This window comes from Melospiza melodia, chromosome 8 (genome assembly GCF_035770615.1).
Source record: "Melospiza melodia melodia isolate bMelMel2 chromosome 8, bMelMel2.pri, whole genome shotgun sequence".
NCBI classification, from domain to species: Eukaryota; Metazoa; Chordata; class Aves; order Passeriformes; family Passerellidae; genus Melospiza; species Melospiza melodia.
Genome location: NC_086201.1, coordinates 30,722,209 through 30,738,347, shown reverse-complemented (window position 1 = coordinate 30,738,347; position 16,139 = coordinate 30,722,209). Strand labels below are relative to the sequence as shown.

Below are 16,139 nucleotides of genomic sequence, written 5' to 3'. Positions count from 1 at the left end.
TATTGCCCTGTGAATTAAGAAAATAAGATTTGTCTGAAACTCAAATATGTCATTTTATCATTCTAAAAATCAATGTAATTAAAACCACTCATGATTTCCAAGGTTCTTTTTATTAAGATAATTTTTTAAAGCTCAAAATTTGCAAATCTCAAAACTTCTGTATGCATTAAGTGGCAAAGGGTCAAGGTGAAGTGCATAAAGTGTTTTTGTTGTAGGGTTATCTATTCCAGAGTGCATGCTGGAGCACAGATGTATCAGTCCTTATATTAACTTATTTGAGGCAGAATACATTTTATTTATTAACGTGCCAAAATGTCTTGACTCCGGTTCAGTTCAATGGGTGGAGGTTGTCATGTGTAAAGAAAATATGCTGTTCTGTTGTTGCTGGCTTTGCCTCATGGATTTGGAGGCAGCAGACAGGAGCAGAGCTCCTCCAGCATGCTCCCACAGAGGCACTGATGGAGCAGAAAGCTCCAGGAGGGCTGGCAGGGCTGAGGTGTCAGCCTTTCTGCATTTCTGCTCTGTCCTCATGTGATCTGATGTTCCAGGTTTCTCCATTCACAGCGTCCATGGCTCAAATGTCAACCTCTTGCCTGCGAAACTGCTTCGTCTGGTTCTTCCCAAAACCCAAGTGTCTCAGAATCCCAGCATCCTTTTCCTGCTCACTCCAACAACACCCATCCTACACACCTTGAGAGTTCCCTCCTTGAACAGCTGACACTGTAAGTTTTTAGTTACCTATCTAGACAGGTGATTGTTTTGGTGGTTTAAGATTAGTTCTGTTCGAAGGGAGACCAAAAACACAGAAGTGCCCAGTTAGCAGAGGTTGGATGGTAACCCGTGGCACACAAACATGCTTTCACAGAAATAGAGCTGGCTAAAGAAAAAGATCACTGGTGAAAATATCCAAAATATTTGTAACAATGTGCAAAGGAACAATTTACAACACTTATTTTACAACATCACATGTGTGCAGACCCTTTTACAGTACTGGCTTATAAATTGAGGGATACATAAAAACACAAGCATTTCTTACATCTGAAATTAATGCTAAAAGCATGAAACTTGAGTAATTAATTTAAATTTGATGTAATTGTCAAAGCAAAACAAAACGAGAAATACTGTAAAGTCTTTAGGGAAAAGTTCTCTGTTTATGCCACAAACCTACTTGCAGTGAAATTGCAGCACACAAAGAAGCACCGATTTAGCTTTCCTTAAATTTTTATTGTGTTAAGTAGTTTACAATAAAATCATTAGTGTGATGACTGTGAAACTCAGAAATGTTAAAAGAGCAAGCAGCTTCTAGCTCTTGATTCCCTGAAGATAACTGAGAGCCTGCAGGGTCAGCCAAGTAGTGGAAGCAGAGTGTCCTGCTTGTGCCTTGCTGGCTGGCTCTGGGGCTGCTTTATGGCTCCTTGGGGACAGGGGTGAGGGCTTTGGAGAGCAGGCTCTTCAGCTGCCACAGGGCTGAGTAGCTCCTCTTCAGTCTCATTCCTGGGGATTTTCCTTTTGTCCAACTGGACTCCAGATGGTCCCAGTGCTCTTAGTTAACTAAATGATGTGTAAGTGGAATGAGAACTAGATCAGCAGCTCTAAAAATGAGAATGCAGCAGGTAAAATATGGCAGGTAGATTCACCATCCAGGAGCCTTGAGGTCTGCAGGTTCCTCTTGTAAATAAGACAATATGTATTGGGGTCCTATTTAAACCTCATAGTAGCTGCTCTTTCCAGAAAAATTGATAGTAATTTTTTAAAAAATCTTTTCTTTTGTGCTCATCAAGGTGCAGTTCAGGTGCATTTGAGTCTGGATTACCAAGGTGATCAAGCCAGCCTAGATAGGGTTAGTGTAACTGTTGGGGAATCAAAAGTATTTCAATGATAAGGAGTGTGGAAAGTGTCTTAGTATTGGCGTGATAAAGTTGTGATGTTCCTCCAATGCTTAACATATTCAAGTGTCTGACTTACGTGTTAATAACTAAAATTGTTTCCCACACCCATTGCTGAAGTGGTAGAAATAACTGTACAGTGAAAGAATTTCTTTCACTTGCCATTTTTGCCTGACACTTTCACAGAAAGAGAAAATAGAAAAAAAAATCTTTCTTGTTTATTATTTCTTTCCACTACTCAGTTCATTAAAAAGACCTTGGTTTGTCTATAAATATGTTTCCTATCTATTTGAACACTTGCATAATGAGCATCCATGTGTTTTGGAGTTCTGATTTATTTTAAACAGAATCTTCAAAGTTTCCTTTCTGCTTGAAACATATCAGAATGCCGTACTTCAATATCAGTTCCAGAAAGAGCCAGATGCAGAAATTTCTGGGAAGGATTAATAGATTTTTTTTCTCTTTGGAGGTGTCATTATCTCTGCATGATCAGATTAAAGATTCCTTGCTCATTGTATTCCAAAATAGAAAAGCACTGGGTCCAAAGAAAAAGTAGTGCACATTGTTAGATTGATAACTATAAGTTATTCAAGGTCAAATTCTCTGAATTCTTATGGTTTGAATTATTTTTTACTCTTTGCTAAGCAGAAATTGCAGTCCACCCTTCTTGTGTACTTTCACGGGTACCACATTAAAAGCAGCTTATGAATATTTAAGTATTGCTGCTGACAGTTTTGTAGCTTTTCAAAGATACTGATGAGGTGAATTTTCCTGAAGGTCGTTTGTTTGAAAACAAAGTTTCAATAAGGGTTTAAAGATGAACTCTGAAAAGACACCTTATCACAACTTTGAAAAAGTTTAAAAAAAAAATTAATAAAAAAGGCCCCATTCTTCCCCCCACTCCCCCACCCATATTAGCATATAGGAAATATTTGGTTTAAATATATGTTGTTTTTTCACCTACATGGCATTTTATTCTCAAGTTAATGAAAACATAATATGACCAAAATCCATTGCTGAAATTTTGCATGCTTTATGTTCATCCATCTTTATTAGAAATCTAAGGTAAAATGCACAAATACACCAAAATGATGGTGCCATTAATTTGCCCTGAACACATATATCTTGTACTAGTGTTTTCTTTGTATCACAATATCTTCTGCACTGAGGGGTAGGGAAACTCGGGCTTTCCCATGACATAATTTGTGAGACTTTATTTTAAATGGAAGTCCTGACACTCAAAACCTTTTTAGTGATAACGTCACATGGCACCAATTTTTATTTCATACACCGTAAGTGTTGCAAATTCTCACCAAATCTATTGTGTAGCTTTCATTCTCTTGATGTTTATTGAGGATGTATGCCCTCGCCCTTGGTTTGAAGAGCCTGATACCTGTGGCAGCCAGATGTGGCAGGAGGGGGTATCTGCTTCAGCAGCAGCTGCTTACACAGAAAGCAGGTCTGACTTTGAGGACAGTGAGATCTATCCTGCTCAAAGTTCATAAACCTTTCCATGATCTTCCCCGTCCTTAATTTCAACAGTGGCGTACCACACACAGGCTTTTCACCATTTTACAGCAGGAGGTGGCTATTAAATATCACAAACTATATCATATCACAACCTGTTGCAACAAGTGGCAAATTTGGTGATCCTTTTCCCACTAAATTTCAAGGTGCTGCTGTGCCTTCCTGCGCAGACACAGCAGCCCTATGTCCCCAGAGCCAGGCACTGCTCGACTCTGCCAGCAAAGGGTATGTAAGAGGGAGCTGCAGGGCTATTCAAAGGAAAGCACCTTTTATTCTCTTTTGCAATGTGAAACCAAGTAAATACTCTTGTCAGTATGTTTTTCATACTAAATAACCCAAGGGCTCCTGGTGTGTATCACACCCAGGCTAACCTGCACGCACACACCTGCAGAAGGCTACTGTAAAACTTTATCCTGAGGTTGCCCCAGGCTAAAAAGCACTAGAGCAGACACTGATGCATCATGCATCTTCTGGCTTTTCCTGTTGTTTCCCTAGAACAATCTTTGCAAGTCAGAAAACAGAAGGAATTGCACTTACTGACAAGAGCAGGCATGGGGCAGGAAGCCATTTATCATTTGTATTGATATTTCTCATATCAGTTAATAAAATTTGTAAGTTTATTGATGTATTTTGTACTGCAATGCCCAATTTACCTTGGAACATGAACCTCAACAGCAGTGCAGTTCTCTGTAGCCTGTGCACAGGCAAGATTTTAGAAATATTAGCCATTATAAGAATATTGATTAAATACATCCTCAGAAATTTGTTCTATGCTGTGCCTGTATTTAAAAAATGCCTTTTTTTTTCTTCAGAAGTTCAGCTAAAAGTATAGAAGAGCTGAATGTGGGGATCTGCACTGCCTGAACAGTGGCATAGGACTAAAAAATTTGCAGTGTAATACTGCAGAATGTTGTACTGTTTCATTCCCTGATTGCACAATTCTGTTTTCAAAAGTACCAAGAATTTGATGGGAATTCCAGTTATATTTCTGAGGAATAATGGCGAGTGAATCTGGCTGCTGAATATAGAGTTTGAAGTACCTGACAGTCTCCATAAACTGTAATTCACTAAATGTGGCACTGGATCGGGACCTGTGCTCATGCTTATTCTGCTCATGTATTTATTTTGTGTTTTTTGAAAATATTTTCTCATCCTTATGTTGTAGTTTCCTGCTTGATTAACATAAGGATGGTACTTGATAAAGTTGTAGATGGTAAATGTGAAGTAGCTGGTTATTTGAAATTTCATTGTTCTTGCAGAGGAAGATCTTTCCTTTCTGAGTAGTTAAAATGATCATGGATGATACCTTGGGAGCTGGAAAATTCATGGTATGCAGTGGTTTAGTCCAAAATGGCAAAACATGGAGACACACCACACAGGAAGGCAGCTTATAGGAAACATAGTACAACAACAACCCTGACCTCCTGGCCTCTAGAAATTAGGAAGTGCAATTCTTAAATCAAAACCAGCACCAGAAGTTCTGGGAATGGAAACAGGCTTAATTCTCTGCAGTGCAAAGGACCCGAGATGTCTGTAACAGCGGGTCAGACTTTCAGTCCTGTGTACGTGTCTGCTTGTTTCGTGCATTCCCAGGAGCTGTGTGTTCTGGCCTTGGAAATGAGCAGAAGCCAGTGGGGGGAGATGCAGAGTGGGTGGCAGGGGACTGGCACTCTTTCCATGCTGCTGGGATGCAGAGTTGCCCTGGAGAGGAGAGATTTATATAGTCCTCTCTTCCCACAACCTCTTTGCAATCAAGACTCTGCCTCTCTCCTGTAATGCCAACTGAACTGGTTGAAATCTGCCGCTTCTGTAAACATCAGGAGAGAGTCACCCACACCACATCTCTAACCTTGCAATAATTACTCATTGGGCTTAGTGCCATTCACCAATATGTTCTTTCTACTGCTCCTTCTGTTTATTTTCTGCACGCGTAATTTCTTCACTGGTGTGGGTTCTGGAGCTTGACTGATCTCTGGCAAGAGTTTGGTGGAGTCCTCTTTGAGGACAGGGGTTCAGCTGGTCTGGGAAGGTGGGATGGGATGTGTTTTCATTTAAGGCATGCTCTCAATTCTTTACTCTCAAAGTCATGACTACAGTATTCTTCTGTAGTCACAATGCTGGCCTAATAGTGTTGTTTTTCATTGTAATCATAGCAGCCTATTCACTCTTATGCCATTTGAAAAAAAAAAAAAGACATTTAATACCATTCAAATAAGGATTTAATTAATTGGAGGAGGCACTTTTCTGCATTTTCCATGTGTACAGAAAATGATGTGCTGAGAAGAGTACATTCTTTTATTAGGAGTAAGAAGATTTCACACCTCAAAGCTGTTTATTGGAAAAAAGTTATATTGTTCCAATTAAAAAGCATGTTTCTCCTATTATATTTATTTCTATTTTCCATGAGACACAATTTTTATGAAAGGAGATAGAAAACAATCCTTGTCTTCAAGTAACAAAGAGCAAGTAGATGTTGAATGAGGCATAAAAATTTTCTGATTCACAGAAAAGTTTGAATCCAATTTACATAAGGGTTTCAAGTAAAAATTTTAACATAACTATGTTATTACCACTCTTCATGGCACAGAGTCTGCAGGGATGAAAATGAACAAATGTTTGGTATTTTCATTTGGTTCTCCAGATGATTCTTCCTAACTATTGAACTTGGCCACCAGAGCTTGCTTGTTACTACTTTGGGAGCAGGGGTGGGTGTGGGGTTGTGATATTTTTTTACTCAGTGTATCTAAGAAAAATTTCCCCCTCTTTCATGTCATAGCCCAGCCAGTTCTACTGACATACAGTTGATGTGTTTGATATAGGGTTTTGAGTTCTGTAATATTAAAATAAAACCTACAAGCCATATAAAGTTTAACCATAAAATCAGTTCAGATCAGTACCATAGCTACATACCTATTTATATTTCTTTTATATCTTCTTTGTATACCATTATAATTGATGTTGTCAGTGTAGACTTTGAGACTCTCGAATACCAGGTGGTGATGTAATGTTCTTAGGACAGGATTCATTTTGGAAGGAAAGGTGTTTGAAAAGCAGAACAGATCAACCCATATATCTAAATTAGGGTCCCAAGTTGTTGCCCCATTCATGACATGAATTCATAATTGACACCAGTTTCCAACAGCAGAGGTATAGTGGGCTGTGATACAGGATACTGGAGTTTACAGCAGAGAAAAGAACGTGAGAAGGTCACAGATCAGAAAAAAATCCTACAGAACACACGCCAAGAGAATCCTTGCAGTCAGCCCTCTGGGCTGTCCACCCACCAGTGTGAGAAGCAGCAGGGCTGGCCCCAGTGTGGTACACTTCCCCTCTTTCCAGAAAAGCAGCTGGATGCTGTTTCTCCTTTCTAAGAAATCAGTGTGCACTTGGGACATGTGGAACTCTTACAGTCCAGCAGAAAACGTCATACCTGCCTCATACCATCAGTGGGCTGACTCCACTCCTGAAGACTGCTACTTCTTTTCTGTTTTCAAACTGGGGTTTCATTTTTAGTGGAAGACTCTTGTATTGCAATGGTCTCTGACCTTCTTGTACATCTACAGTGGCCTTCATTTTGAAAAGGTTGTATTTTGTCAAGATTTCCTTTTTTTTTTGCCTTGATAATTTTTTTGCTTCCCAACCCATTAATATTGAACAGATCAAGAGTTAAAACACTTAATCCTGTGTTCTTCTCTTTTCTGTTTTTTCTAATGGATGAGTCATAGTACGGATGGCCTTTTGTTATTCTTTAGTAAATTCAAACAAGATTATTTATTCCCTCATTAGAAAAACAATAAATCAGCAAACAGAAAAATGTGAAACAATGACTTTAAAAGATATTTGCCATATTTTAAAGTTATTGGTTTGGTTTTGGGTTTTTTTTTTTATTTTTAATTTTTTAAAAATTTAATTTAAAAGGGATGACCAAAAAAGAGTGCTCCCAAAATCTTCTGGATTGCTATTGCTGAAGCCTGGAACCTTTTGATGTTGAGGTACCATAGGAACCAACAGCTGAAGTACAATAAACCCAGGCACTTCTGGGACCCACAAGTGCTGTCTGGAGCAATGGTGATTTGAGCAGAGCCAACAAGAGGGAGTGATTTGCAAGATGGACCTCCACTTTCTACACCATCCCCAAGGTCGAAAGGATATTCTCCTTTTTATGATAATTCATTCTTGGACTGTTGTTCTGATGAATTTAACACATTTATGTTACTTAGAGATATATCAAAATACTATTTCTTTTGTGATTGTATAAAATTAAGCATACACACAAATTCAGAACCAAGTTTACTCTTAAATTTATAAATATTTTCTGCCATCCTATATTACCTTGATGTCCAACAACCACAAGCTGCAGAGCACAAAAGCCTTTATGAGAGACTCTCCTGACAGAAAATCTTGTAGCTGTTTCATCAAATACTTCCTGAGGTGCATAGGCCCGTGCTATTTCTTTAAGAAGTGCAGATCTGCAGTTTTCCAGTTGCCAAGTGGAAATCTGGATTAGAGACGAGAAGAAAGGATTCCTTTCAAAATAATTTTGACACCTCAGTGAAAAGGAGGAGCATCCTCACAAAGGCATGGAGCCAAAGTTCTGCATTAATGGATTCCATCCCTGGAGACAGATGAAGGTGCGTGCTCAGTACAGAGAAACCCCACCCTGGCCATGGATGTCAAATTCCCCAGCACTCAGTACAACCAGAGGTCATTAAACTGCTTTGGCTTCTGTCCCTCCTGCTGGGAAGAGAAAATGCTGTGGGTGCTGTCTCTGCTTCACCCCTATGCAGTCATAATGTTGGCTCTGCCTTAAGAGCCTTCACAGCTGTGCTGTAACACAGTTAGCTCCCAACATGACTCAGATGAAGGATTTTATTTAATCTTCACAGGACTTTGGAAAAAAAGGAGAATTTTAGTTTGTGGAAACCTTGAGAATGTGCAAAGCCGAAAAAAGAGGACATGAGAACAAGAGGCTGGGTCTCAAAACTTGATTTCCCATTGTCTTAGGATAAAATTTCAGTGAAAATGGAAAGATGAGAGAAGAATGAAACCATTTCATTTCTTTGGCTGCCTTCATTCCTGTAATAGTCCGTTAGGGCATCAGTCATGATTTGCATTGCTTCTATTTCACAAACAGGAAAGGTTGAGGAGTATGTGGCTGTGTTTTGGGGTTTTCTTTGTTTAGTGGCTCTAGACAGTTTTTCTTATAGGTTCTTTCCCCCACTGTGCTTTCTGTCACTATTTGCACTATTCACAATGCTTTATTTGTGTGAAATATACACTCCTTTTAAAATTTGGAAATTCTTTACTATCACTCAAATCCACACAGAACAAAAAAAAAAAAAACTATCTGGTTGCTGGCATAGGAGTAACTGCAATGGTAAAATTTGAAGATTCTCAGTTCTGATGAAGCTCTCAGAAACAAGGAATATTTGCCAACTGATTCTACAGGCCAGAACTTCAGGAACTTTTAAAGCAACACTTATATAATTTACTTACATAAGGACAGAATATTTGGCAGGGTGGACAAGAGGTCACTTGATAAATGCGTAAAAGCAAATCTCTCATGTCTCTCATAGGCAGAATGTCACTAACCACAATACTCAAACAGGCACAAGGAATCCCAGATTGCATGAATATTCCAGCATGTGCTAGAGAGGTAGCCAGCAGTTTCAATCTACATATCTTTTATGGTATCTACCATAGAGCACAAATACATTCAATAACTTCAAGCAATTGTTTCAGGTTCCTCCATCAAAAGTGCACCAATTTTGATACGAGTACCTTTTCCAGTTTAGTCCAGATGCCTTGACATTGCATCTCTAGGAAGATGAGTTCTAAATAAGAGCTACCTATTAAATAATCCAAAATTTCCTGCAAGACTCAAGAATCTGTTTTTTAGGGGGGCTGTTTCTGTGCAGAGGATGTGCAAAGGAAGATTTTGAACACAAAGTGTGCAGAGGATGTTCAAGGAATGTTGCTGTGCCACAGCCTCCTCAGGCCATGTAAGTAAAATGGTGATTGCCACTCAAAAGGAATTGACTTGTGACAGTGAGTGGCAATTGCAAGAGAGTTTTACACTAGAGTTATGAAATTGATTCTACAACCACTATTATGTGAAGGTAACACTGATGAAGAATTTTTATGTAGCTGAACATTGATGTGCATTGTTCCTTGAACCACAGAAAATACACTGCAAAAACCAAGGAAGGGCTATAGTTTTTATGGAATGTAATCATCAAAGATGTGGTTTATGCTTCTATACAGAAACGCCAGGATTCATTTCTGTACAAATTCAAGCACACATGTCGATACTCCAATGCCCATGGCAAATAGTAGGTGTTAGGGATAAATTTGGGTTCATAATCTAGTTATAGAATAGCATCATATTTAAGGTGAACAATCCAGAAAAGTTAGAATTTAAATTTTGCTCAGACAAGTGTTGTAGTGTAAAAACTGAAGTCAAGCAATAGTGAAAATAAGAGAGTCACCAAGGGTGTTCTTTTTTTTTAAAGCTTAGAGTTAAGAAATTTAAAGAGATGTTTATTGCTATCAAATGGGCTAAAAATTTGCAGAACTCACTGTGAAAGTGTCTTTAAATCAAAGACCTTGAACTAATTCTATTTTTTCCTCAAATGTGAGCACTTACCAAGTAACAGTCATTAGGCCTCATTAAAATTAAACAATCACTGTGGCAAACACATAGGCATTGTTACAGAGACTTGGTCTGCATGCAAGTCTTGATAACAATTAATTCAGTTTCATTCACCTATAGCTGAGAATGGTTTTTATCCAGGGTTTGATCTGCTTGTACATACCTATTGAAGAGAGACAAACAAATTCAGGTTCTTGGATTTATTTCTTGTTCTATCTTATGTTCTGAGCATAACTTCAGAACCTTGCATAAAAATGTGAAGCCTGTTGTATTATAGGATGTCTCAGCGGGAGCTGGTTATCTGTTTGTTGATGGTAGCTACTTGAATGCTATAAACCAAATAACCTAACCTGTTAAGTGATATGATCCTGGATATGAAAACTCAAATCTGCAGGAAATAGTTCAGCCAGTGCAACAGAGACAGCATGGAGTATTGGGAGATCCAGGGGGAAAAAGAATGGTGTGTAATTCCTTTGGAATGTATCAAGGCATTTATACCTTATAAACATTTAAGACACAGAAGAAATGCTCAGGATGTGTTAAAAGCGACATCAAATTATTCAAGACCTCTTCACACTTGCTTCAACCGGCTCTACCTCAGGTGACCCCAGCAGATGAGGGTGTTTCAGTTTAAGTGCAAATTTATTTCAAATAGGTTTTGCAATGAGATCCAGTACCTACTAGATTAAACTTTAGGCTGTTCTTATTTTGTGATGCACACAGAGCTATGAGCCCCTTTTTTGGATGGCAGTTCATGGCACTCACAAATTATCGGGAGGAGGGATGGTTCCCTGGGTCACTGTAATCACAGCAACACCTGAGAACAAATGAATGAGCACTTCTGCAGGACATGACCTGGATCAGATTGATTGACTGAGAGCAGCAATTGGTTTGATCATTGTTTGAGCAGAGATGTCCACTGTGGCAGCTTCTTGCATTCACTCTGGGGTCTTTTAAGGCTACATTCCCAGCAAAACTAGATTCATAACAAAACCTGCTCAAACCACCTGATTTGGAAAACAAGTTTGTGTGTTGTGGTCTTATTCTTAGTGAAGTTTTGTGTGGAACAAAGAAATAACTAGGTTTAAAAGGCATTAGTAGTTTCAAGATTTCTTTTCTTCTTTTTTTTTTTTTTTTTGGTCTTCTCTACCTTCTTGTTTGAGGAGCAAACAGACAAAAAAAAAAGTTCTGCATTCCTTTCAAATGTTGTAATGACAGCATCAAACTGAATTACTTGAAAAGATTTAGTTTGAGATTGATGCTTGTGATTTGCAATCTTGTTCTCTTCATAATTTTTTTTAATGTTTGTGTTCTCCCCAGGTAACACAAAATCACGTTGTGAGGTGGAAAAAGTGAGAAAAGCCCTGGAACAGAAGTGTGATTTTCAGAACTTCCTTTGATTAACTCTGATTGCACATTTGCAGAAATACCCAGGTTTGCTCCTCCACTTCTGGGATTCTTTCAGTCTGTGCAGCTACACCTCCACTTAGCTTTTATCTTTGTTAGGGAGCACTGAGAACTAAAAATCCTCTTAGGGTTTTACCCATTGACTCCTAATTAACACGAAAAAATGCTTTACCCCGGGTGCTTTGGCATGGGGCTTTTTTTTCACATGCATATATGTCACATAGAGTGCACACTAACTGCTCATATACAGTGTCAGCATGCATTTCGTACGCACACAAAAGTTCCAGATGTGCTGCGTATCTTGTTTAGTTGACTTTAGTCTTCTGTAAAGCCAAGAGAAATATTAATCATTCATTTACTGTTAGGGGATGGGTCTTCTTCTCATGTTTCAGTAAAGGGGGTGGAAAAGAAAAGTAAGCCAATTTTTTTCCTATTTAAGGCCAAAGCTGGGGAATGCTTGTGGCTGAGTTCTGTACATGGCCCGGTGCTGGAAGGGCAGGGAACAACCGATGTTGCTATTTTGAACAGATTTTTTTCTTCCCCCCCCATTTTTTATTTTTGCACAGAGAGTCTCATGTCTAATATTTAGACATGATGAGCTCTGTGCAAAAAGTAACTTTGCTCATTCTTGCCGTGTTTCAACCCTCAGTTATTTTGGCACAACAAGTCGGTGAGTAATTCAAGCTTCTTATGATTTCATAGTTTTATTTTATTTTTATTTTTACCAATAATTGTAATAGCTTGTCAGAAGTGTGTATGCACGAGTCTCACCAGAACACTTTTCCTTCACTAATTCAGCAGTCAGATGTTTAATGGTGAAGCTGAAAGCTGCAGGGATTTGCAGTATCATCCCAAAGGTTTTTCTTTGCTTTGCTTTTCTTAAAGTTAGAAGGACTGTACAGTGCTGTCTGCCTTGGCTGCATTTGTTCTTGTTCTTACTTGTTTTCCTGCTACAGACACCAAGGAGATTCTAAGCTATTTCTTTAAACTCTTGGAATAACATTATAGCTGTTAGCTCTGTGCTGCCTGGAAGCTCTTTTTCACAAGGAAAAAGTCTTTGCTTCCAGCTATTTTATTTGGAGTTCTCCTTTGTAGTTGTTTGTCTTACACTGGCAGCGTGGGGTTTTCTTTCAACAATTTGCATGCAGGAAAAAAAGCCTTAAAATTCTGAATGGTTTTGTTGAAGGAGTTTTTAAGAGTGATATATGAAAATATGTCAGCTTACAGAATTTTTACTTTGGCACAGAACAGGAGGGTAAATTAATTCCCTCAGCTGCAATAGTTTGAATCAGGCATCTGCAGGCTGTTTCAGCCCTTCATGAGACTGATTAGCAGTTGATGGTATGTGTAAGTCCATGTGAGTGTGTGTGTGCATGTTTACAGAGAGCAAGAACACTAAAAGCCAACTGAACATGGAATTCAGAGGGGAGAGAAGTACTTTGTATACAAGAATTCAACCTAGAGTGAAGATAAGTGTGGTATGAGTATTTAAGTTAAACAGATGACATTCCACAAGTACAGCTGACCTTTTTTGGATGTGCTCAGTTCCTGCTTGCCAGATATTGTAAAACCAGTCCTTCCTTAAGATAAAACACTTTTCTCTCCTGTAAATATGAAAGATCAGCAATTTGTTTATTCCTACAGAGAGGCAAGGAATAACCTTACAATTAACTCAATAAGCAGCGGCCAAAGAAACTGTAAAGGAAAGCCAAATGTCTTTAAAATCACACTCTACACCACTCTGTATGTCACACATCAAGAAAATAATTAGTTGAGCCAGTTCATGGCAAGCCCATATGTCCCACCATACCTGGACAGGGACCTCTGCCGAGGGGTGAGCGACTCCACCAGGAGCAGCCTGTTGGCACTGGAGCACTTGGAGCTCAGGAGGATCTGTGCATGAGCAAAGCAGGCAAGAGCCTCTGCAGCACCAGCCCCCCTAGCCTGGCACAGACACAGGCTGTGCCTAAGTGTCTACAAAAAAACCCCAAAAAACAACCAAAGCATATATTCTGTAGAGAGTAAACAGAATTTACTGTGAACTGATCCTTTTCTGTTTCTGCCTTGCCGTATGCAAACTCTCTCTCCAATAATAAGTAAAAATTATAAAATTCAGTGATTATAAAATTTGTGCAAATATGTGCTGTGAGTTTTCTCTACTTCCAGCAGCAGATAATATATATTGTTTATATTTTACATGCAGTAAGTGTTCTTTTGTATACCTGTGTCTGTCATCAGAGGAATAAGCACTAAGACACAATCCAATATAAAGAAAAGGAACATCAATTTTATTTCTCTCCATAAACAAACTCCTCCTGGGTGCCAGGTCTCCTTCCCTCACTCTAGTCATATGCTTGGACATTTCTGAGGTGCAACATATATTTGACTCAATAAATGGTAAAATTTGGGTAGAAGAACAATGCACAAATGAAGTGTCAATGAGTATTCTCATTTCTCTGCCACATTCCTGTTTCGTGGTGTTGTAACATTTCCTTACTGGGCTAACTTCCATACTATTTACAGGGATGAGGTTACACAGAGAGACTGATAAATCACTAGTTATCTCTTAAAAGCTGGATGCTCTCCTCACTTTAGAATGTTTCTTTCCACACATTTGAATATGCTTTTCTCACAGAAAATTATAGTTGAAGGAGTTGATTATTCATATCACTAATTCATGTGCAGGGCAGGGAATGGACTGGGAAACCAAATTTTCCACAACTGAAAAGAGAATTTCCAGACATGCTGAAATGCTCTCTCTTGTCAAGAAAAATGTTTATATGGTTAGTATCAAATGTAAGTCAATATAAAATTTTCCTTAGGAAAGCCTGCCAGGAGACAAGACTTGGCAAGATATTAAGGAAACTGCTCAGTATACACTGAGTTTAGGGTAGTCAGATGTACCCCTGGGCTATGTGTTTCTTTGTCTTGCTGTAATAGCTTGGAATGGGGATTTGAGTACAGCCTCAGGCTAAACCTCTTCTAGAGCTTGGGATCTGGATACTGTGCAGCAAGGAATACTATCTGAACTCAAAAGCTGTATGTCCTTGTAACTCATCAGGATGTTTTTAGCCCGGAGGAGAAATCACCTTGACACAATCCAGGTTTTCTGATGTGTGTCAGGGCTTTCCAGCCCTGCCCATGTCCAAGATAAGATGCTCCCTGATGGCTGACAGGACACCAAGGCAGGACTTCAGGACATGACAGATGATTCAGAGTCCAGCAATGCACATTGGGTTCCACCCTTTGAAGGCACCTTTGCATCCTGCATGTTAAACTACTCAAATGAATAAGATATTAGAATGCTTCTTTAGGAAAGAAATCCATCTCCACCCAAGTTGTGAAAGCATTTGCTAAGATTTGCATTCATCCCATTTATCTTGAGTTTGTAGAGGCAATCATGACAGCTCCATCCAGAAGACAGAATAAGTTTTAGCTAGCCAGACTGGATGTATTTGGCAATTTCCACTGCCTACAAAGGAAGCACATCCACAGTGCCCTAACATCAGTGCCAAAAGGGAAGCCAGATGGATTTGGGCCTGTTTCAGCTGCATCTGAGATGCTTAAAGGACACCTCAGTGAGCCAGAGCAGGACACTTCTCGTAGGTACACCCCAGTCCTTGAGGAATTTTGCTGAGGTCATTAGGAAAACTCTACTGCTGTGAAAGCAGTGTGGCAGCAATGCCAGAAACCCTTCAGTATTATTCCAAGTAATTTTTTGCTCTAAGGTAATTTAGTGTTTTCCTTGTAATGCAAGTATTATCTTGGATGTTTGGTCAGAAAACTCATTTCTGAGGTAATGGCTGAATGCTAAAATCTCTCTGATAAGACTTATTGACCTTTCATACTATTTCCAGTTGCAAATTTCAGTTTTAAAATGATATATAACCATTACATGTAGGTTTCAGGAGGCAGCATGCAAATTACTTTTCATGCTGAGCACCCATTTCTGATCCCAGAGAAAAGAATGATATTTCAGGAAAACTTGTAAACAGCTGATTTGGCCATTTTGCATTCTTTTTTTATTAACTGGGAAGGATTAGATAGCATGTAAAGTGGATGGGTACTGTACAGATGTAGTTTATTTGTGAGACTGCTAGACTGTCATGTTTAGCAGTTAGCTGTATGGAACACTGCACACATGTGCTCTTTGTTGATAAATTTCCAGTTTAAGGGTAATGCTAACAACAGAACTATCTCTCCTCAAAGGTTTTGGTAACTCAGAAAGGTTTCCCTCCAGAATTTTGACAGTAAAACCAGATGATGCAAATCTGTGTGCCAAGAGATAATTAACCATTGTAAGTAACCTGGACTTTGCAAAGTAATGAAATATCTGGGATCTGCTCCTCTTCTTCCATTTTTCCTAGCTATTTTTTTACCAAGCACACAGCGGACAAGGTTATGCTTAGGAAAATTGAAACATTCCTTTCTGGTCTGGAAAAATCATGCTAAATGAAAGCCTGGGGAATCCACCCCCTCCAAACATTATATATATGTTCTTGGAAATATGACAAATTTCATAAACACATTTTATATCACACACCCCTGGAACACATTAGCCTTAGGAAAATGAGACTATTATATAACCCTTTCATTATTTTCCAGATTTGTTTTTGACTTGAGACCAAATCACCAAATCTACACAGACTGATTTTTCTGAAAGAGGA

The 16,139-nt window shown here is 38.8% G+C and overlaps 1 protein-coding gene and 1 long non-coding RNA gene across 2 annotated transcripts in view; one reads left to right on the top strand and one right to left on the bottom strand.

Moving 5' to 3' along the window:
- Window positions 1–1,203: 1,203 nt before the first annotated feature.
- LOC134421502 (uncharacterized) lies at window positions 1,204–13,374 on the bottom strand. Its single transcript, XR_010028607.1, has 2 exons — window positions 13,283–13,374; window positions 1,204–1,592 (listed from the first exon to the last, which is right to left on the bottom strand). It is a non-coding gene; the product is annotated as an uncharacterized LOC134421502 (long non-coding RNA).
- Window positions 11,925–16,139, top strand: part of COL3A1 (collagen type III alpha 1 chain) — a 48,870-nt gene continuing 44,655 nt past the window's right edge. Inside the window, exon 1 of the mRNA XM_063162543.1 lies at window positions 11,925–12,142. Within this exon, the coding sequence (XP_063018613.1) occupies window positions 12,064–12,142 (79 nt within the window). The 5' untranslated portion in view covers window positions 11,925–12,063. The remainder of the gene's footprint in view (window positions 12,143–16,139) is intronic.